The sequence below is a fragment of the Gymnogyps californianus genome, chromosome 5 (assembly GCF_018139145.2).
Source record: "Gymnogyps californianus isolate 813 chromosome 5, ASM1813914v2, whole genome shotgun sequence".
NCBI classification, from domain to species: Eukaryota; Metazoa; Chordata; class Aves; order Accipitriformes; family Cathartidae; genus Gymnogyps; species Gymnogyps californianus.
Genome location: NC_059475.1, coordinates 67,397,551 through 67,421,489, shown reverse-complemented (window position 1 = coordinate 67,421,489; position 23,939 = coordinate 67,397,551). Strand labels below are relative to the sequence as shown.

Here is a 23,939-nt window from a genome sequence, read left to right as displayed (position 1 = left end):
CTTTTTGCATTGTTCATTTATTATTCACTCACACATTTATTTGTCTCAGGCCAATGCGAAACTTCTACTTTGAATAACACTGCCATGCACACTGGGAAAGATTTAATGAACAGAATGCTTTCCTCTGTTCTTTCACTGTGCCTGTAATGTGGCAATTTGGAAATCCAACCGATGTGTTTTATGCAGGTTTGTTTGATAATATGCATAGTATAAGTGGCAATTTACTAAATTTCTGAAGTGGGTTCACAAACATGACAACTTGTGAGCTAACACTTTAATCCTAATGTTATGCTACTTTGGCCAGTCCAACATCTTCAGAAACAAAATTGTTTTTGGACTTGCTATTCTATCAAAATCGGAATATGGCATTGAGATGCAAGTGTCCACTCACCTTCTGTTTTCAGTGTTCTCCTGTGCAGTGACTTTGACTTCATGGGACTCGTTTCCTCCTTTTTCTTCTCTTTCTTCCACTGGTTTTTCACTAGAGTTAGGTGTACGAGCCTGGAAGAAGGAGGCTGCTGAAGCCTATAGAAATTGAGGTTAAAAAGAAAAAAAAAAAAAAGGTAAGAACACCTCACTCTCAGACAACACGTACCATGTAGCCTAACAAAACCCAAGCCTTTCCTAAAGACATAATAATCACTTGCATTAATATAGCATCTAATCCATCCAATTTCAGCACAGCAGATATTTAGTTAACACTATTTAAAATAAAAGCACAAGATTCAGTGCAGAATGTAATTTCTACAACTGAAAATTGTTTGCTGTTTTATGTGCTCTTATAGTTTCGGCAGTATGTTTAAATGAACTTTGCCATCTAAGATGCTTTACTTAATCAACAGGGTTTCATACTTGATAAAAGCTGATAAAATTAAATTTACTGTTCTTTGCTCACTGAAACAACGTAAAAAGACTAGAAACATTACCTGCTTGGACTTGGGTTTGGGAATCAGAGGCTTTATAACTGGAGGGTTCTGCTTGTTTACAGCTCGACTGCTAGACAAAGAAGTTTTCTTTGAGTATTTGCTCATAGTGTCTAGAACGTTTGATGAGGGGACCACTGGGTCCTTTTTGTTAGATGACACCTAGCAAAACAAATAAATAGACATTTTACTTATTTTCTGTCATGTTCCCCTCCTCTGTTCCTCCAAGGTATCTGTCGTAGTTATATTGTAAACTTTAGACATAATAATCTGTTGTGATTTTCAGAACACTGCAATCAAACCAGCTGCAAAATTCTTACCTTAAAGGGATTCACTCGTCCTTGGCTGCTTGATGCAATTACAGCTATTTAATAGGAAAGAAAAAAGAATGCAAAAATGTGTGTGTGTGTCTACACACACACATATATAAAAATCTATGAAGCAATGTGCACATTTTAGATGAGTAGATGAAACAACATCAGCCTCATTTCCAAAGAACACCACTAACATTCATTGCGTGTGTTTCAGCCTCTGTTCATTGCAAATTGAAGAGGAGAACTAAATCAAAGGCATCAACTATTCCACCCCAAAGAAAAGAAGTTCCCACCAGGCTTAAAAGTGGTTGGATAAAGAGAAAGACACTTTAATAACACCATGAAGGTTATACTATACATGCTCGGCTATTATTAGTCATCAGAAATGCCACACAGAAGCAACAGCTTAAAATACAAATCCACAGGAAGACCCAGTACTTCCTCCACTCCCAAATCCGTTTCCACTCCTATTATTCTTGCTAGAGGGTTGGCAGGAGGGAGGAAGCAAGAAGCAGCAAGAGGTCGCATTCTACCCCTGTCTGCTCAGACTCACAGTTCTAGGGTTACTAACTCTGCCTTGTAAGTGCCACCAATAAATGTGCCTGTGATTAGTAACACAAGTCAACTGATCATTGTTCTCATTTGTCCCCTGTCCCAAAGAATGCCTTCGTGACATAGCCAGGCAGACAACTGATTCAGCGTTTGGCACAGCTAAGGCAATCAGAATAGTTTTATGGAACATCACTAGGTAATGAAGACATCAACAGGAATAGGGAACCTCTTAAAAATGCGACAGCAACAATCAACGCAAGTTACCACTTCACAACACTGTTATGCACTAAATTTTAGTAGTAATGGGAGAACGGAGGATAAAAACAGGAGCAGATATCGTGAAGCATGACAAAGTTCTCCTCCTGGAATAAATGGAGATTTACTCACCAGACTTCGGCGTAGTCACCTCTGCTGAAGTGACACCTTTGGAGAAAGGATTTGGCCCTTCAGAAAAAAAGAAAGGGGTACATATTTAAGTACAATAAAATTTAATAGCATAACTTCTTTAAAAACAAAACTCCAAACAGACAAGTAAGTTAAAGTAATCTATATTTTAAAGCATGACTTTTCATTTTCAAATTGTACATACACTTTTACAGAACCATCTGTTATCTCTACCTAGATTTAACTTAGAGTTGTATACTTACTCCTTAAACCTTAAACTTATTCCTTAAAGTGTGCCCAGCAAACTACTTGTCTATCAATTCAACTTCTGCAAGATTTGAGCTGAAACCAAAGTAACCATTTCACAAGGTGACCCAGACCATTAGAAACAGTATCAGACAATAGAAAAACTCACCAAGGGTCCCTCAAATGGTTACTACGTACAATGCACAAGCAAGCTGGGACAGAGCAGAGACATACACTAACCTTGTTACTCTGCAGCAACTATAGGCACAGTCTGGAATACCGACCCGCTCACTCAGGTAGGCACTACCACTCATCTCCCACAGGGAATTCCAGGTAACGGGAAGCCCACAGGCAGGAGTTACTGCATGTCACCCCGTTATTCCTGTGCATTTTTTCACATGTCAACACCCAAATAAGACAGATCAGAAACTACCAGACCTGTGCTAACTAGGTAGCAGAAAACCTAGTCCCTGCTACAGATGCAGAGTTTCAAAACTCAGTGAAACAAATGGGATTATTGTCTATTTACGTAAATGGCTTCTAAATCAAACCTCCCGTACCTCACTTGTGGTGCCTCGTGACAGGTGGTGTGCCTGTCTTTCCTAAATTTTATGTGGTGTGCCTGTCTTTCCTAAATTTTATGTCAAAAGAACAAAACAAAACAATAGGCAGAAACCTCCGTTGCCTGCAGTCCTATCGACTGCTGAGTTATCCAAACTACAAATTATCTAGGAATTTTCTAGAATGCCTTATTAAGTCTGTGAAAGACACATCTAGATAACTTCCAGCCTATTCAGAGAATATATTTTTCTTACTCTGTTTATGCATTTCTGGTGTTTCTTCTACATCCTCATAGGCATCAGTTTCCTCAGCATCTTCCATTTCTTGGTCCTGCTGAACATTTCTGACCGGCAGCCGACTCCACTCTGTGGCAGAGTTGCTGTAACTAAATGGAAGGCCTTCATCAGAAAGAAAGCGGTCACCACATTCAGAAGGAAAACTGGAACAATGGAAAGCTAACTGACTTACCTAATTTAAGAAATAAGAACAGTAACATTTGGCATTTATTTGCATTATACCTCTAATTAAACTGTGATGATTACTAAGAATAAAATAAAGGTTGATTAACCACTTCAGTTCACCCTGAAACACCAACTGCAGTCGCCTGAAGTGGTACTCATGTAGTTTTAAGAAAGACCACACATGGCTGTGAAACTGCCCGAAATTCACACTCAGCTAAAAGTACCAGCACAGGCCTTCAAACAGCTCTGCACACAAAAGCAAGCACCCAAACAGAAAGAGCAACCTTTTGCCACCTTCACAGTGCATCGCTACTGTTGCCAGAACAGTTTGCCACAAATATAAATGCAAACATAAAACATCTTCTGTAACCTCCATTTAAACACATATACCTCCAATATCATATATAATACCAGATTACTTTTCTGCATACATGAATAAATACACAGGTGGTAACACGGATACATATTTTCAGCCCGAAGCTTAGGCAGCAAGTTTTAATGTTTAATCTGATTATTCTCTAAATTCCCAGTATAGTAGTATGTACATTTCTTGTGCTTCCCTCCTAATCTTTGCTCATTACTAAAATTTGTGCATACATAAACAAAAGGTTGATTTCTTTCAACCAGAATGTCAGTATTAGATTACTCTGGCACTAAGACCAATACAGTGTTTGTGATGAATTTTAACCCTCGGAGTGGCTGAAGTCGCAGACATGGGATTACAGCTTCCATGCACGATCCAGAAGAACAAGGTAGAGCATTTAGAAATTGATTTTGAATGTGCAGTTTCACACAGAAGAATAAGGGAAAGGCTATAGATAAGTTCAGGGACTTATCACTTCCTCTTGCTTAAGTAAGTTCCACGCTTCATACATAAAATTACTATAGGAAGACATTGCTTCTGACAAAACGTTATGACATTTTTTCTGCACTATTAGACTGGTGGTTTGCAACTATTTTCCTTATAGGTGTACCATCCCGAGGCCAAGCAAGAACACAGCTCTTCTGTATGGTCTATATTTTCAAAAAATCACACACATCTTTTGCCTCATCATGCTTTACAAAGCAGATGCAGGTAGGAGAGGAAAGGTAGATAGCACAGATACAGAGGGGAAAAAAAATGCAAAGCAAACCTGTAGTATTTCCACAGCTTTGAAGAGCTGGGATTAGTTAGGAGGGAATAAGACTAAACAAGATACACTGAGATGGGATACGGAAAGAGGGGAGGGCTGGGAAAGATAGAAGGATTTTAAGATAGGTGTGGAATGAAGTGAGATAGAGAGACTGAGACAAAGAGAAAAAAGATAGGTTGGAGTCAAATAACCAAACCAGCACAAGCTAGAGGAAGGGAAGAAACAAAAAGAAAAGAATCCCAATCAGAGCAACTTGGTATTGAATCTGCTTTACCTCTGAAGCTGTTGAACACAGACATACAGTAAGCAAGGACTGGAGATATTTCCCTCTGTGTTAGTATCCTGGTACTAATGAGTCCTCACAAGATATCAAGAAGAATGTGCCATTTTATATGTACAATTTATAAGTAGAGCAACACAAACTGTTACTTCATAACAAACACATTGCAAACTATGGGTCCAGAAAAGTGCATCAACTGGCCCAAAATGTTAATAGATCAGTAAAAATGTTCCCAGGTTTTTAATCACAGAAATTTGTGTTACCCAGCATTCAAGTGCTTTCGGAAATCCTCTTCCTCCTCTTCATCTTCCGCTGCTGTTGCCAACTCACTTGCTTTTTCTACAGCCATTTCACTAAGTCGCTGAGCTAAATTTAGTCTTCGAGAGCGAGAAGCATACTTGATAGCTAAATTCACGACGTTTTGTGTCATGAGGTCAGCAAGTTCCACACAACGAAATTCACGCTCCAGTTTACAAGAAAGCTGAAAGAAAAGAAGCCTTGAGAGTTACACACTTCACAGTTACACAGCGCTCTCAAGACTCTAGGACCAGAATATTATGGTCTTGGTGGAGCGAATGAATAAAGACAAACTAGCAACAATCACGAGCTGCATAGCAAAGAAAAAGCTCTTTTCTTTTTTCCTTCTTCCTCCGACCCTCATACTGATAAGCAGTAACAATATTAACTGCAGTCCACCTCTTATCGCAGTCTGTGAACTAGCTGGATTGCCAATCACTAGCCAGACTTCTAATAAGAGGAATCACATCAAAATTTGCATCAAATGCCATCTACTGAAAATAAAGTCTCAGGGATTCTTTCTATTTTTTATTTATTTGTACTTACGGCAAACAGCTTCATTAAAAGTTCTTGCTGTTCTTTCACTGACTGACTTTTAGCATTTTCATCAAGTTCGTAGCCATTTTTTGATAAGTAATCCACATGGTTGTGAAATACAACAGAACGCCAGTACTGTTCCTGAAAAAGGGAGAAAGATGCATGCCGGAGGTCAGAGGGGAAAAAACAGCCCGCGACATAATGCCTAACAATTTACAACGTATTTTATCAACTTATTCTTAAATGTTCCTTTCATCTTGTAATGAGGGTGAGGGGTAGACAATTCTCTTTAAAAGCCAATGCCTACTGAGGAAAAAACAGACCACACTAACAACCATCTGTATACAAACTGATCCAAACAGTCGCCATATATGTTAAATTCCATTTATATTACAGGCTTTCAGCAGGACGAGACCTACATGTTCACCAGTATGCTACCAGGACAGACAATTCTAGAACAAGTTGATTATTTTATCTTATAACTTCTGTCCCACAGCAAACTGGAAGTATTCCAGAATAACTCAATAACTGTAGGAGACACTAACTTTTTATCTGCACTTCTATCAAAGAGAATAAATTTCAAATAGCATTAAACTGTCTCTAAGGCGGAGGTTTGAATTTTAAGTTCATTTCTATTTTGTGCAGTACAGCTGAACACCACAAGATTGAAATATTTAAACCTATAAAAAATTGAAGAATAAATACAGATATTCTTCTAGAAGTTCTCTGCAGGTATATCTTGCTTCAACCAGCCTCTACCTTAAGAGAATAAGTCAAGCCAGAAGGCCTATGTTTTCAGAGTGATTATATGAATTTGAGTACTTAGTACATCTTTCAAAACAACATCTGCCAGAAATTTTGTTATGCCTAAAATATTAAAAAACAGGCACCTTCAAGGGGGTCTCGATTTGGATCCCAAAATCTGATGCTTACTAGAACATTAACCACTACCCACTAAAAAAAATAAAAGAGAGGGTGAGAAAGACTTCATTGGTCAGAAACAGATTATGTGTAAATATAACCTTGCATCAGCTCTAGCCACTTTATCTTGTATTCTTCTAGAAACAGTTGTGAACCAAACCAGAAAAGCTATACAAACCACTGAACCCAAATAACCTCCTTAGCTACACGTCTTATTCAGAGTTTGTACTACCCTCTTTCATAGTAGAGATGATTAATAAGAATCTCGTATAATCCCTACTATGGGGACATCTGAGACTATCAGCTGTGGACTCAACACCATTCCATACCTCCATCTGTCCCTTTTCTGTTGTAACTTGACAGTAAGGAAGTTTAAAAGATAATATTGCTACAGCAGGCCGTGGTAGCGTAGGAGGAAATCGGGCTCCTTTACAAGGAATACACCTGTGTAAGGGAAACAAAACACACACACAATCCTCAACACCTACAGTCACCAGTTGTTCTACATCTAAATCATGTCTCCTAAGAAGCAAGATACTTTAAGAGGATTTGTTCTTTAAAAAGTAGTAATTAAATTACTGACTTAAATATAGCAATATGTAAGATTGCATTATAAAAGGTTATTTTTACATTGCAACCAATAAAAGATTTTAAAACCAGCAAAGCACATGCTGCTCTTGTTCACACTAGAAACTCCAAATGTGGCACACAACAGACACAGTTCTCTGTCTCACACAATACACGATTTAACAGCTACTACAAAATGTAAATGCAATTTATTAAAATCAGAAACTACTGAAGGCCACTGGAACAAAAGCAGGCACGTCTACCATTTATTTTGATGAGGGGTTTTGAATTTCATGAGGAGAGTGCTGTGTTCAGACACACACACGAGGGCGGGACGGGGGGGAAGAGAGGGGTGAAACAGATAAGCATATACTAAAAGCGTAGGCTTATTGTTTCATTATATTTAAACTAGTACTTTCTGGTAACAATCACTTAAGCAAAACATTGATTGGGGAAGAGCTGTATTTCCAGGAGCACCACTGCAGCATTGACAAAAATGTCTGGTTTTATAAGCTACTGTTTCAGTCACTAGGAAAAAAAAAAAAAAAAAGAGAACAGGAAGCATTAGTGTTCTGGCTATCTGTGTTAATTAAGGCATATGGTGTTTCTACAACAACCCTCCCCCCTTCTTATCTTTAATATGCTAGTGGCTTTGAATAAAATGTTCTTTCCAACTCAGAGAGTAGCACTCTCTCTCTTGGAGTAGAACGAAAAAAACCTCATGATGACAGACTCACAGTTGACCATCCCATCAATGTGATGTGTCCTGCACATTTTTGGTGAATTTTCTGGAGGCCAACATTACTTAATGATTGGGAGGAAGAAACAGACAGTGAATTGACATTTACCAGTGATATCAAATTATTTCCCTTTTTACAAAAAACCCAGAGGATTACAAAGAATGTCACATAAATTTAAATAAAATGCAGTCTCCCACCAACCTCTACAATTGTGCATGATTAGCAAAATAAAAGAGTCTAAATTTCGGTAAAATACGTGAGCTGATGGATTCTGCTCTGGTAGGAAAAAGACACAGATCACTGAATAAAGAGGACTACAAACAAAGCTTAGCAACTAAGTGTCCAGGATGTGTGTTACAATAAAGAGAAAGAGAGTTATTTAGACATCACCATTATCACGTTTTATAAAGTAATGGCTAACTCCCAGCTAAATATTTGAGCAATTTTACATATAAAAATTGTTCTTCATGGCCACAGTTTAAATATTAATATAATAACAGAGAGTTCTGATTTATCTATGCCTAATAATGTAGATTAGTTACAGGATTGGATTCTTCTCAAAGGGACAAAAGGGGAAAACGTAGCTAAGCAAAAAAAAAATAAAAAAATAACAACCCCACACCAAACGCCCAAAAACCATCAACAGCAGAAGCAGATTCCTAACAGCAACCATAACTTTTTAGTAGGTTTCTCTAGCAAAATGCGGTCTTATGAATGCATCTGCATCAGAGATGTGATTTCTTATCAAAGTGCACACACCTGTTAGCCAAGGCAAAAAGCCACAATTAGTCAGTTACACATCATAAAACTCTACTGAGTTTATTCAAAACCAATTTAGTAATGAAACATCCATGCAGAATTAAATTTCTGAACTAGATAATTTACTGTGTATATTTACTAGCCACCTGTTTTAGTAAAAGTTGTTTCTGGTTTCTCATAGTAAGAGCTCTGTAATTTAAAACCAAGACAAACAAAGCATTTCCTTGTGAAATATCTGACCTGAGCTGCTGGGGATTTTCATGGATGCCAACCACCCAATAATGATCAGATTTTCCTTTGCAATGCTCTCTCGTGTTACACACTGGAATCCAAGTATTCCCAAGTCCTCGGTTCAACATCCGCACAATTCCCTCAGAATCCACGTAGCAAGGGGTACCTGTTTGTTACAAATGAAAACAGTTATTCCGACAGGCAACTAATTACAAAGCGAGTAAGTTTGAACTGGTGGATACTGCTGCGAAATGATGGTTTACATATCTCAAATACGACATCCTCTCACCCAAACAGTACAACCTAGCCGAGAAAAACTAGTTTCCTTAGAAAGATGCGCCACCTTCTGACGGTCAACACGACTGCTAGTCAACTGACAAGTTCAAATTTAAAACATTTTATGAAGAAATCAAATTTATACTACTTGGGTAGATTCCCAAAGAAAATTAGCTATTTTACAATTACCTTTTCTGGTTATCATAAAAACTCCCTCCAAGCTACCAACTTTTGAGGGGGGCTTTTGCCAAGATAGTTGAACACGCCTATTACGGTGTACTAATGCAGTTTATTTCTCTTTGCTGAGCAGGGCAACCAATCGGGAAAACAAGTTCTGATAACATTCAAGTGTATTCTATTCATAGTGGAAACATACTAAAGATTTCTGATAAATATATTGAAAGAATAGAAAAATAGAATTTTGTTTAGCATTGAGGAGATCGAAAAAAAAGTCTAGGTCCCAAGATCACCATTACTAAAAGGGCATTAATCAGCCAAACTCTCCTCCAAAATTCCCCCAATAGCATCAAGATTTCTCAACTTCACTCATGCAGGTATTTCATACCTTCTGCAGAGAATCCCACCCATATCAAATAGGATTTCTTTGTAAGAGAAAGAGGGTCTCCATGCAAAATTTGTTTTTTCTTTTTTCCTAGCTCCATCAGCTGTACTCCAAGGCACTGGTCCCCATCAAACCCAGTACCTAGGAAGAAGTTGTTCAACGACTATGTTAGAAAACAAAAGAATTGTCTTGTCTCTTGGCTAAATTTAAGTTTTGAATCAAAAACTAATTCTAATGCAGGGTTATCCATGAATACCATTGTCAGACAAGTGACTATTTGTCATTTTGGACATACAAAGCATGCATAACAACTACTTCTGTAATTTCCCATAGTAATTCATTCTGGCATATCTGAAACCCAAGTTAATCTATTAATGTCACTGTTATGAGCTTCTCCCCTTCCCCACACATTAATCTAGGCATCCCAATATAAAATGTAGGCTTTGCTGTCCGAAGTCAAAGATCCGTGGGTTGTGACAGTAAAAGCATCATCAAGAAGAGAAGAAGAAGAAGAAGAAGAAGAAGGATAAGCATCATCAAGAAGAAGAAAACACTTCTGGTGATTACATACAAATTAATCAGTGTTTGAAGCTAGCAACAGACGAGGACTGAAAACATAACCCCAGTTCAAAAAAGACAGAAGGGAGAAAACTACCTCTGTGATAAATAATCATCAACTGGTCTCCATGTCCTGCCATAGACACCACTGGACCTGGGAGACTGAAGATCTCTTTCTGAACCCCTCCAACTGTGAACACACGAACTAGCAAGGCACTAGTGGCACAAGCAGCCCAGCCTTGACCTAGACAGATAGCCTCAATGTCTTCATCCTTTGGCATATCTACTGTCCACTCCTTGTTTGCATCCCATGAGCAAAAATGAATGCAGTGGAGCTTGCTAAAGCAGAGACAAAGAAAAACAGTCAAATATCTCAACAGGAAGAAAAATACAGTATCTGAAAATACACCAATATATTACATTTTTATCAGACCTGGAATCTGTGATGGTCATAGAAAGGAACTACAAATTACAAGTGGTCATTTTGCAAAGGTGTTACTCTTATTATTCAAGAACTGAAAAGCCAGCTCGACCTCTAGCACTGTAGGTTTAGAGCCTCTAAAGCCTGAAGCAGAGACAGTTTAAAGGCCTGAGGGGGAATTTTTTAGATAGAAACAGGTAAGTGTCCTGCTTAATTAACACTAATAAGAACTGAAGGTGCTCAGTACCCCTGAATATCAGCCCTCATTACAAGTCTGTCAGATTATGCTATCTTTCAAAGGGAAAAAAAAATTAGGAACTTCAGTTCTGCCATCTTAATAATTGAAAACTGCCTATGACCAATTCACAGACACCGTGGCTTTTGAGAAATTACCCACTTCCATTGAGAAAAAATATTGAAATTTTCAGTCAGACAACCAATACATACAAATAATACTTTTAAAGGTAAAGGGTGCTCTTCAACTTATCACAATGCTGTATGTGTGAAAATAAGAAGAAAGTTCTTTCTTCAAGATATTTCCACAGAAACAATAACATATTGTTGCTATTGTTCCTAAATGCAAGAACAGAGTTTAGCTGGCCCAGCTGCTTAAATCTTTCTACGGTTTTCATTAACTTGTGTTCTTCACACTTATAATTCTTTGGATATCTCCAAACATGTCTCCTTAGCAACAGTGTGAAAAGAAATAGCATAGCCCTTATGATTTATCTTTGATCTGAGCAGATTGAAAAACTATTGTTCATATTTACAATTTCCTTTGAGCTAGCAATGCATGAAGTTTCCAGTGTATATATATTTGAAAAAGGGATTTAAAAAAAAAAAATCCTCCGGAAACAATTTACATCTTTCAATATTCTTGAAGTCTTCAAGTGGGTGGATGTGAAAATCCTCCTCAAAAGTGGTACCATAAATAAAAAGCAGGATCAAAAGCCAAAAATCTCAAAAAAGTGCTAGAAGCTGAAATTAAAAGCCAAAATATTTGAAACAAGTGTAATTCCATACTATGGGTTTTGCAGAGCAAGGCCATGACTTACCTCGCAAGTTCCTCTGTACTCTCACAGGCTAGTAAAATAGCTTCAGTAGAGAGGTCAGCCATCGTGTGATTCAGAGAGTTTGGCAGGTGTGTTGCATGATGTACGGAGGTATCATGAAATTCTATATCTATTGCATTGTCTTGCTCATCATTGTAACAGCGAATGATACCAACAGAATTCCATACCTATTAAAAAGACACACACCCCCCCAAAAAAAACCCCCACCAAATCAAGCACACTGCCCTAAACCAGCCTGCTATTAACTTTCTCATCTGAAACAACAGTAGGTGGGAGGCTGGAAGAAGACCGAAGACTTGTGTAGTCAGGACTTGTAGTTTCTAAAACAGATGAATTAGGCAGAAACTAGTTTCATCCTCACTGCTTAGCCATCTTTCTCCTTACAAAATTAAGTGTGAAGAACTTGCAGTTAGAAAGAAATAGCGGATGATTAACGTACAAGTCTTAACAGCACAAGAATATCGACAAGTTCTGGCTAAAAGAGAATTTTAAAAAGATTTGCTAGAATTCACTAGCACACGTACAAACTGTATAGCTTGCTTTTGTCTTAAAGCCAAGTATTTATTTCTACATCAAAAGCAACTGAAACATAAAGCATAACATTATGCAGCCTTTGCATTAACACAAAGCTGCTTTCCACTATTTAGCTTCACACTGTGAAGTATTTAAAAAAAAAAAAAAAAAAAAATCAAAAATTTTGGAAAAGATTAGATTAAGACACAGCAAGAACCAGACAATACTCAATATTAACAAAGCAACTAGATCCACATTAACCACACAGCAGCAAGATTTACCATGAAACGATGCATGAGATGGGCAGGAGTGGAGCCAGACTGGAACGGCTTTTGCTTTGGGGTTGGCATTGGCCCATCATAGAAAGGCTGTTGTGTAGATGATGGTGGTAAAGCTGGAAAGCCACCAGTCTGATCATCATCGTCATCTTCCTTTTCAAGAAGATTGGAATTAGCTTTTATCATCCCAATATCTAGAAGTTTTAAAAAAAAATTACATCTTACACTTATTATTATGACAGAATACAGGTAAAAAATTTAAAACAGTCAAGATTTCTCTGGAAAAATATGGCACAATATATCTGAGTAGAGAATGCTAAGAGATTGTCCCAGTAACAGCACTAAAGAGCTCTGGAAAACTAGTTCATTCTGTACCTAGTGAGTTATCATCATCATCTATTATTGCCCGTCTCAGATGGCCTGAAGTTGGCATAAGGTCATCATCATCAGCATCATTAGCTCCAGCCTTTGGGGAAGACTGTGGTTCAATCATATCTCCATTTAAATAGTCATCATCTTCTCCATCAAAGAGATCATTGTAGTCCTTTGTCGCTGTACTGGCAACCTAAAACCAGATTAACAATCATCATAAAACTTCTTTTGGACGTGGAATTCAAGAAATTAATAAACACACAAGAGGGAACTTTCAACACGCAAAACAGAATGTTCAATATAATTTGGTAACACAAATAATCATGTTAATTTAAGAAATAATTGGTACTGATCACCTTGTCATTTGGTTTCTTTTCATCACCAATATCTTCCAACAACCCCAGATTTCCTTCAGTATCTGTATAAGCGATTTGTCTATATTTGGGGTGCCATGCCAGTCCACAAATTGAGTAATTTTTCTCATGCTTCATCCTAAAAAGAATATAAAAATAATGGATTTTTAGTAAGCTTCTCAGGGCAGAAACCGCCCCAAGAGTTATTGTAAAAAGGGGTAATATTTACTAGTATTAGAAAGTGATGTTACAGTGACGTTACACATAATAAAATAATTAATAGGTCAGCTTTAGAATAAACAGCTACTATAAAAATAATACAGCAGGTCTTCCTTTTCCTATGGAGAAAATAATTTAAGCTTTAAAATCAAACAGAATCATATTCTTAAAACAACGGCTTCCTGATACATGTAGAAAAGACAGTAATTCCCCAGCAGTCATATGTTCCAGAACCATCCAGTTATAAAAAGAACATTCAGTTGTTTCTCTTGTACCAAACTGATGAGTTAATCCTCTATCTTTTCCACCCTTTATTCTCACAAAAAAATCCTCCCATTAATTATTTACATAATCTGTCTTTAATTCTTAACATAGACGTTACAGTAACAATCATGTTTCTTACCCAAAATATTCAGACAGATAAATCATCCCTTCTCTTCTCCTCTACCTCACTTAATCATACCTTTTTTTTTTTTTTTTTTTTTGGTTAAAGAGAGATGCTTTAACTAACCAAGATAAAGTGCAATTTGTCAGTTTGTCCTTTTTTGCCTACAGGTGAGGACGGCTGACTGATGTATCTCTATTTCCCTCTCCCTTTAGAAAATACATCTTACTGCCAATGATCTTGGGGTTTGAGATGTGAGGAAAATTTGTTTCCATTAAAACTATCCTTTAATCAACTATTAGATTAAAAAGTAATAAGAGATATTTGCACACAGAAAACTACACTATGGAATTTGAACAAAATCCCCATTCATGTCCCTTCCCTATTCTATTTCTAAGAATGTAACGTTTCCAGATCCTTCTAGCTATGCAGAAAGGAAAACAGCGTATCACATGAATCAGAACATGCTTCTGTGCCTACTGGATCTGGTGGGGGAAGGCAAAACAATGCCACGTTTCTACCTACCACCAAGTTATACTATTGTGGAAGCTGCTTCTTTGTAGAACACAGAAATGACGTGTCAAGCCCTCGAATTCCCTTTAGCATTAGTATTCCCTGCAGTATTAGTGCACCTCACTCGAGCTGCACAAGAAAAGAGCCCTCCTCTTGCTCCCTTTGCTCAAGTCTAGACTGAGCGGCGGCCCTGCCTCCCAGCATCACCCAGATCTGACACAGTTCTTTTGACCTGCATGCTTTGGCTCCCCCTCTGTGGATGTGCTCCCAGCCCCACCACCAGCTGGGAGACCATCTCTGAGGCCAGGTAAATGGTATTCTTCAATCTGAGCCTTCATATGCTGTCTCTTGGGGTGCTTGCTTTCAGTGGAACATTAGCAGAAAACTTACAGATTTGCCCTCTAAACCTTACTAAGGCTTTTCAAGAGGCAGAGTTCTACATTTGCACAAAGAAGTTTTACAGAAAAGATAACAAAGTTCTATTTGAAGAAAAAACATGTACTTAGGGATTTACGGAGCAACACTGAATACCTCTCTACGCACTTCTGGGTTTCCACATTCCACACCACTATACTCCCATCCACACTTCCAGCTGCCAGATACTGTCCACAAGGAGACCAGGCCACAACATTCAAGGGCTAAGGAAAAAATAAAAAATAGAAAAAAAAAAAAAAAAATTACCAATGCATGCACAGTATTCATATTCTGGAGCTTAAAACAGACAGATATTCTGGAATTCAAAAAATAATAATGATGATTCTTTAGCAAATCATATCCAGCCTCTTGTACTAGAGCTGGCTTTAGGTAGTTCCCTGCAAGAACCATTCTTTAAAGACAGCACACATTTTTTTTGAGAATATCCATCTTCTGTCATTAAACGCTGCCATGAGGTCGAACAAAACCTGATTCTAGACATGTAGACAGAAGCATAGTACATTTTGCAAACTCAGCACTAAACATAGCTTGCTTTATTTTGAACTTAATACAGTTCCATGAATTAAAATCCAAGACTGTGTGTTCCATATCTTAATAACACTAGGAAAGTGGTCCTCTTTAACCCAAAGGTTTCCAAGTATATAGTGAGGTCAAAAGAAAGGAGATGGCACAGTTAGGGCTACTACATAGCTAAATTTCAGCTTAATAAAATATAAAGTGAACAGCTGATATCTCTGTTCTGTACAGAAATAATACTCTTGACATTTTCCCTAAAATGCTATGTATTTAGAGCAATTTGTGAAAACAGATGTTCTTCAGCTGCAGTTGGTGACTCAGCAGTAGACCTCAGAGATATAGTGGGTTACTATAAATGAAAGAGGGGAACCAGAGCCACATAAAGACATGTTTGACACTCATCTAGTATCTCTTGCCTTGTTTTCCAACGTAAAGTAACAGGATCAGAAATGAAATAGAAAATGTGAGCAATCGTTACCAAGGCGGGGGGGAAGAGAGATACTGTCCAGAAGATAATTTCTAGCAGAATAACATTTAAGTTATGGAAGATTTAGCAAGCAACTGGTTTATATACCTACCTGTGTGATGAATGTATCTGATAGATCAAATTGACTATCCCAGGTTTCTCTTCTGTATAGTTTAACAACTTTTTCTACAGGAATTGCCAGCAACTGTTGAAAGGAAACAAGAATCAGACAATTTAGAACAAGTTACCTTTCAAACAGAACATTCAAATAGCATAGCTCCTTCATTCAGAAGTATTACAGTTGTGACTGCCTCAGTATTTAACGGTTCTCTAGCATCCTCGCAATGCCAACTGAGAAAGTAAAGAAAGCTGAAGTAACTTGATTACAAGGTTCTTTAATGCTTTCCACATGCAACATAGCAAAGCATGCCTGTTTTCATTTTAATTTTCATTTCTTTCTGGTAGAAAATTGAACATAATGACAGCTGCACCATAAGGTTAGAGGTTCTTATTTAAGAAACAGCTAACACACACACATAAATAGTTTTCAATGCTCTGAGCACAAGGCTTACGTTCTCCTTTTCCCTCCCTTCCCAAACCTCTTCTGATCAGGTTACAATTTCTCAATAAATCTTATTTGAATAGCTGATTCCTGAAATAGCTCATTTAATCTTTCACAAAACTACATAAATGTTACTGCTTGTTTATTTTTTTAGGATTTGGGTTTTTTAAAGACTTCTAACAACTTGCTTTGTAAGAGAAGCAAGACAACTACTTACATTTCAAATATGTGTGTGTATGTGTGAAGAATTAGCCTAAAAATTTAAAGTATTTGCTTTTATGCAATATGGATATTGAAACAATTTGTGCTGCAGGTGACGTTCTCTCTTCCACAGAAAAGTTATACATAATGCTATCACAGCCTCCAGGTATTTTGAAGAGTGGACACGGGTAGACGGACACAAAGGCTAAGTCGGGGAAACAAGATTATTCAGGTAGGAACTGTGAGAAAACACTGGAAAATACTCTTTAGATCCAGTATACTGGAATGTCAATAAAGGGCGAATAGGTTCTGCCACACTATTATCACAGGCAAGAACAGAAGCCATAAAACAACTTTCCCAAATAGCCAACTTTTGCTCACTTCCCTGTCTTTTACTTCAAGTATGGCAGGGCATGCCTCATTTCATACAGGTTCGCATTTATCTGCTCCTTCCTCCTCTCCCTTTTGCACTATCAGATGCTGCAGAGGTGTTCTAGGTTACATGCTACAGAGATATCTATATAGCTATACTAACTCCCCAACCCATTTTGATTAGCAATCCATACATAGTACTATTGCAGCAGTACATACACAATGCACTAGACCTGTAGTATGCATCAGCACCACCTTTAGTCACAACAGAACCAACTTGGTTCTTCAGGTGAAAAGAAAAGGAACAACTTACTAAGGAAATATTTACAGAGCAAGATTATTGATAGGGCAAGATTTACTTAAAGTAGAGAAAGACTGAACTCCTTTGATGCTCTGTTGTGAGCAATTTGATTATTTCCCTTGTGTACAATGTTCCTTCCTATTCAGTGCAGCATGACTGTTTAACGTTGTTGAGCGCTGACAGCTGGACTACTGCCAAACACAGTCTGGAGCTTAAACAAGTAATCATTTCCAGGTTTTTATTTTGCCTAAAAGTGAACTTCACCCCAAATATTTTCCTTAGTCCCAGGAGCTGCAGTTTGGGCTTGCCCAGATTGAATTCTACTGTTGGACTCCCAAAGAGAAAAGAAGGATTAAGATGTGGCTAAAACAATGTCACTTACCCTCCCGCTGCCAGGTTGCCAGCCAAGCCTGCATATTGATTTAGCATTTATCACATCATTACATTTCTGTAGCAGCGGCCAGCTTGTCGTGCATGTCTGAAAACAAAATATTAAAAAATGAGTTTTCTAGCTCTGTGAAAATCTACTGTATAGTACAAATTCTTAAAGGAAAAGTGTGGAAAAAACCTAAAAGGAAAAAAGATATACCATTTTTGGAACTGAAATAATTTCTTTCATCCAAATACAATGGTACATACTGCCTTAAAAAAAACAAAAAAAACCAAACAAAAAAAACCCCACACTGAAAAAATACCTTGCCAATATAGACCTGAAACTATTTTAATGACAATACAACTACTTGTAACAGAAATAAGATCACAGAACAAGTGTTTTTAATCAAGTACAGAACAAATGAGCTCACATATTTTTAGGTTACAGAGAAGTCTGGCCAAATGCATTTGTCAAACCCAGATCAACGGCAGCAAGGTGACACACATCAGCCTGAATCTCACCACAGCAGTATAAAGAATGAATGGCTATATTCTCAAATCACAGCACAGATACATACATTGTACTGCCACAACCCCAGGACACTTAGTGGAATTGCCCCAAAAGGCACCCAATGTCAGTCTGGAACACGAGATTTCACATTAGAAGTAGGCCTTTGTTTTACAAAATAGCAATCCACAAGTGTGGGGCTACATTTTCAACTGTACTTACAGGAATAATTCCACATGGATTCTTATGCTAGTCAATGGCATCTAGCAAAAACAATCCCACATACATATGCAGAATTGCCTAATGAAAGCATTCACCTGAAACCCTCTTTTCAAGTTCCTTAGAGTTCCAAGAGCAGAGACTAAATCTGAGCTCTTACAGGCCCTGAACTATTTCAGCCAAATATTGGCAAGCTCAGCCCAAAGACTGTATTTCTAATAAATTATGTTCTTCAAACTGTGATTTACATCCTTCTTCTGAGAAATTGCTGTGAAGTTTGTAACAAACAAACAAAAAAAACCCTCAACAGTGGAATAGCCTTAAACTTACTCAAATCTAAAAGGTTGAAATGCACTGAGCTGAACCTCGAGTCCCTAGAAAACTAAGTACGTGTGCCATAGGCAGAGAGCAGCAGAGACTGAAGCAACACTGTGCCCGAAGTCCCCTATCAAAGAAAAAATGTTATCATCATGGGCATCACCTCGGTGATCCTGGCATGTGAAATCCGTATCTCTTCCTAATCTCAGGTCAAAGTAATCGTGTTCCTAACGAGACTAACCAACCAGATCACTTATAAAAGAAGATACTGTGTAGCATCTCAGAGCGTTATTCCACCTTCACCAGTCAGTTTACAATCCTGGAAATTATTCATTATTTCATAGGAAGCTGGGTAAAAATAAATAAAAACAAAATATACCTAGATAGTTGTTTATTAGAACAAAAATCCTTCCTTAACCCTGAAAGCAACGAGCTGAAATTTTGAAATAAGGAATCTGATGTCAATTGCTATCTTTACACAGAAGTGTTATTTCTGAATGTGCTGAAGACAAAATACACAAAGTTGGCCAATGAAGTAAGATGAACGGCAGAAATCAGGGATTCCACAGTCAGGAAGAACAGTCCACATTTATCTAGGCAACATTTCATAATCAGGCTTTGGAATTTCTCCCAGAAGTCAATAAAAGTATTCTGTAAAGTGTAGTTAGATTTCTTCCCCAAAAAGAAAACCCTATTCCAGTAGGGTTATTTCAGTCCAGCTCTTCTCGCTGTCTGTGAAATCCTGGATTTCTTATGAAACACTTAACTTTGAAAGGCAGGTCTTTTACCTGATCTGCAATTTTCCATACTCGGACAGAACCATCACAGCTCGCCGATGCCTACGTAAGAGATTTTTGTGAACAGATTAATTATTAAAGACATAGAAATTAATGCTACAAAATTGAAAAAATCCCTATAACCAATGCTACAGACATATAATATATAGGCAGTTTTAAAAAGAAAGCCTCCCTGTTTAAACCATTTTAAGGCTAAAAACTTTCTAACACTGTGATCTTGGTAATTGTACTCAGCTCCAAGCTACTGTAATTACAAACCCTCACACTTCAAGTGAGCTGCTTATTCACAAAAGAGGCTCAAAATTAAATTTCTTTAGTGAGACATCTTTTCCCCTCTAAAATCAGATCAGCATTAGGTTCCAGAAGAGCATAGACAGTAATCGAGTAGTAAAGCAAAGACTGAGTCCTCCTGGGAGACAAGAAGTTGTGACACACTCCATGATCAGTAAGGTCAGCTGAAATGAAGTAGTCTCATGTGCCTAGTCACTGTATTTTTTGTAAAAAGTATATATTTATTTTCTTTCCCAGGGAAAAGGAGATTCAAAGTAGAAAGTAAACAAGAAAGTGTTTTTACCAGGTAAACATCCCTGGGGTCAAAAGACAGGCTTAAAACAGGAGCATCGTGTCCTCGGAATGTTTTCTGCTTGCTGCTATCAGTCACCTCCACAACTTTGACCATAAAGTCACTGTAGATCACAACGGCACAGACGTAGAAGTATTAACATTGGTATTAACAATGACAAACTATGTCTTTATGGCAAAAAAAATTGGGAACTAACTATCTTTTGGGGAAGTTATGGCTCTCAACATTGTATGATCCAAGGGAAAATGAGAATCTTGAGGCTTACTACAACAGGAGCAAGGCCAGACTATTTTTACCAGTAAATAATTTCTGTTCAAGTCAAAGTTCATAAAATATGGTTGCTCTTTGAAGAGGATATTGTGTACACACAGACCATATACCTGTTTAATATAATATTCTATATGACCTAATGAAAACCTCTGCTTAGATACCAGAGAGCTGACTTAACAAGAACTGTCTGTTGAATGGGACTGATATTCATTACTAAAATTATTTGGTCATGTGGTTTTTAAAAAAAGATAGAGCAAGTAGTTTATTTTGTGGCATTTTTAACAGGATTTTTAAGACCATTTAGTGTATCAGATACATCAACAGATTTTTTACAACTTTACTCCCTCCTCCAGAATTACAGACGTTACTGCAGTTTAACTCAAAATATCAATGCTAACTTCTAAGCCAAAGAGCTCCTGTGACAATCTTTCAGTACCACTCCCTCTCATACTTCATTGCAACACCCGCAGAGAGAAATTTAATTTTAGGACGTAATTCTATAGGGTTAACCATTACTTTAACTATATTGAGAAACACAACCTCAGTTTTGTCAACTATCTAATGCTAACCAAAGTCATAAAAGGAAGTCTATAAGCTATATTGCGAGAGAACTAAAATTATGTTAGCACTCTTAAACAATGCAAGACAACTTTAAAGAAAAAAACCAAGCAATAGGATATTTTTTGTTTATTTAAGAAGCCACACAACTATTTTTCAAATAGTTCATGGGAACTTTGGCAGCCAGTTGGATGTTAAACTTGTATAAAACTGAAGTTTGCAGACTTTGTGTAAAAAATGGAGAAATCTGGGACAACTAAATGCAATTCTTCTTAGCTGAATTCCTTCATTTCATGGCTGTCACCTTCTCCTTTGGTACATTACAGAAGACCTCATCGAGGGGTGGCCTCGCAGTCTTATGAGCTCTTTTTCCTAATGTGAGAGCCCTGGCCAGCCTGCAGAAGTACTGGGTTTTTGTAAAAGTTTTAGAAACAGAAAAGAGTTTGCCGTCTGCCTAATCTCTCTAATCAAAGTCAGATCCTGGGGCAGAGCTGTTCCCTCAGAAACAACACTGGCAAAGGGCCCAAACTCATGATCCCTGTCAGATTTAGAGATTAGAGTGGTTACTGCCCCCAGCTGTCCAGCCTCCCAGTTTTGGTGGAGCTGGTGTGTCTGCTCCACAGCTGCCAGAGTTCACAGTCCAGCACATTCATTCAAATTGCTTTCTAGTTCAATTCACATTTAGAGGAGCCGGGGAGCAGATGCAATGCTCTGTCATCTCTACCGTGGAGGACAAATTCCAGTAGAGAGGCAAGCAGACAGCCTGAGTTAGCTACAGCTGCCCACAGAGTTCACCAAATCCAATTAAGAATCACCTGAACCGTAAATAAAAGAAGAAAAAAAAAAAAAAAAATTGCCTGCTCACTATTTTGCTGTCTCTGTTAAAGCACTAGCGTATATTATGTAAAAGCAAACATGCTGCCCTAAGAAATTAACTGAACTACGCATTTAATTCCCCTCAGGCAAGTCTTGCAACTGTCATCTGTTATCATTTGGCAGAATGGTGATGATACTTATGCCAGAGAATGACTCAAAGCTCTCGCACAAATTAGAACCCATCTAACTTTTGCATGTGTATATACATCTGCAGCACCATGATCCTGAACAGCCAGGACATTATCTTTAGCACACAGTAACAAAATCCTTGATGCTGCAATGAGATCCATATGGGCGAACACTTACGCTTATGCATTATAGGACTGAAAGCTGAAAACACTCAAGTCTCCTCAAGAAAAGGAATTATTTCACAACACCAGATTTCCATTTAAAATTATCTGGTGGATCAAGTATCTCTCAGAGCATTGTTTCCTAAAGTCCTTTTCATTCCTTTCTTCCCCTCCACCCCCAGAAGGCATTTTGCAATACTTTAAAGCCCTCAGAGGTACGTGGATTAATGATCTCATTGGTAAAAATCAGCATGTGAGGAAGTTGCCAGATTGTGAACGATAGCAATGCTTTTCCTTATCATGCACGGATTACCTAGATCCAGCAGCAATTTTGGTACCATCACTATTAAAGACGACGTGGTTTGCATTCATGGTGAAACGAGTAAGGATGCCATCTGGAGCTCCTTCAGGAAATGTATGTATCTGAACAGTATTGTTCGATGCTGCTGTGATCAATCTTCCATTCTAAAAACAAAATACATCATAAAACTTGTTAGTTAAGACACATTTATGCCCATGGAGCCAAAAAAAATTGCTCTGATGTTCCCAATATTTGGGCGGATTAACTTCAGTAGTTCCAAAAGAGGTCTGACAGTAAGCGTAGTAGGGGAAATATTCTTTTAACTTTTATTTCTTCCCCCAAAATTGCAGACAAGCACAGTAACTTTAATACTTTATCACTTTAACCAAACCATTAAAAACTAGAAAAATTATTCTCTTACTTTCAGTCCTGTAGAAACACACTGCTAGATTGAATACTGAAACTCCAGTTGCTTCAGTAGACTTAAAATTCACTATGCCAACTATATAGTAATTTACTGCATCAAGACCTTCCCAACTTGCACCTTTACTAAAATATTGAATACTCGAAGCCACTAATGAATTTCAAAGAGAACTACCCAATCTTCTCCTGGTGGATGGAAAATTCACTCCTTTTACATACGCAAGAAAACTCTTAGAACAGGAAGAATCTTGCATCCTATTTAGATTAATATGCTGCTGTATCAGGAGAGGGCACCCTTGGACCGAACTTCTCAGTTAAATGCCACCAGGGAAAGATGAGAAGTTCATGAACTATAGCTTAGTTCTTTTCAGAAAACAGAAGGCAGATGTTTACTAAAAATGAATCCAGATTAAAAGAAGTGCAAAACAAAAGAAATAATTATCCTATAATTGGAAAAGTAATATCTCCTCTTCAAGTCACAATACTATTCCTCAGTTGTACATACCAGCAAGTTTTTGAAATATATAAAGAAATGCCTTATTTCCTTGATGTTTTTTTTTTGTTTGGGCTGGGGGGTGTGTTGCTTTTTTTGAAGTTGCCTAAAGTTATAGTAAAAATCCTGAAGATAAACAAAGCAGCAGCCAGTACTAAATAACCTAACTAAATAAGAGATGAGATTTATTACCTAGATTACATCGACATCTCAGATCAGTTCCTCATGACATTTTCACTAATGAAGAATAATTTTTGAAATAAGATTTCCTGAAGTTAAGTCTCACAAAGTGTTCTTAATCTCACTGTTTAAAAATAAAAATCCCTCAAAACTAAAAGCACTTTACAATAAACTTAAGAGCACAGGATTTTTCCTACTGGTGTCAAAAATTAAAACCAGCTTTCTCCCTCCTCTATTCATTAATAGTTCTAGCAATTTCTGGCTCTGCCACTGATTTGTTAAGAGAACTCATTCAAGTCACCTCACTTGGTTTGTGAAAAGATACGTAATGCTATGAAAATCAACAGCAAAATACCCTAAAAATCAATGATGAAAATAGATTGTACAGGTACTGAGGAATAGATACATGAGGTATGTTAAAAGGGATATAAGAAAGAGGTTTCACTTAAGGCAGTAGTTCTGAATGAGG

At 37.5% G+C, this 23,939-nt stretch overlaps 1 protein-coding gene across 1 annotated transcript in view; it reads right to left on the bottom strand.

Annotated features, from left to right (window-relative positions):
• WDHD1 (WD repeat and HMG-box DNA binding protein 1) overlaps window positions 1-23,939 on the bottom strand; it is a 29,871-nt gene that overhangs the window by 2,456 nt on the left and 3,476 nt on the right. Inside the window, exons 4-24 of the mRNA XM_050897412.1 lie at window positions 22,387-22,538; window positions 20,071-20,182; window positions 19,488-19,538; window positions 17,665-17,760; window positions 15,959-16,051; window positions 14,961-15,067; window positions 13,316-13,451; window positions 12,963-13,152; window positions 12,591-12,781; window positions 11,779-11,963; window positions 10,400-10,641; window positions 9,748-9,885; window positions 8,916-9,072; window positions 6,939-7,053; window positions 5,698-5,829; window positions 5,118-5,335; window positions 3,235-3,365; window positions 2,177-2,233; window positions 1,244-1,287; window positions 927-1,085; window positions 392-525 (exon numbers count right to left, since the gene is read on the bottom strand). Of these exons, the coding sequence (XP_050753369.1) occupies window positions 392-525; window positions 927-1,085; window positions 1,244-1,287; window positions 2,177-2,233; window positions 3,235-3,365; window positions 5,118-5,335; window positions 5,698-5,829; window positions 6,939-7,053; window positions 8,916-9,072; window positions 9,748-9,885; window positions 10,400-10,641; window positions 11,779-11,963; window positions 12,591-12,781; window positions 12,963-13,152; window positions 13,316-13,451; window positions 14,961-15,067; window positions 15,959-16,051; window positions 17,665-17,760; window positions 19,488-19,538; window positions 20,071-20,182; window positions 22,387-22,538 (2,840 nt within the window). The remainder of the gene's footprint in view (window positions 1-391; window positions 526-926; window positions 1,086-1,243; window positions 1,288-2,176; window positions 2,234-3,234; window positions 3,366-5,117; window positions 5,336-5,697; window positions 5,830-6,938; window positions 7,054-8,915; window positions 9,073-9,747; window positions 9,886-10,399; window positions 10,642-11,778; window positions 11,964-12,590; window positions 12,782-12,962; window positions 13,153-13,315; window positions 13,452-14,960; window positions 15,068-15,958; window positions 16,052-17,664; window positions 17,761-19,487; window positions 19,539-20,070; window positions 20,183-22,386; window positions 22,539-23,939) is intronic.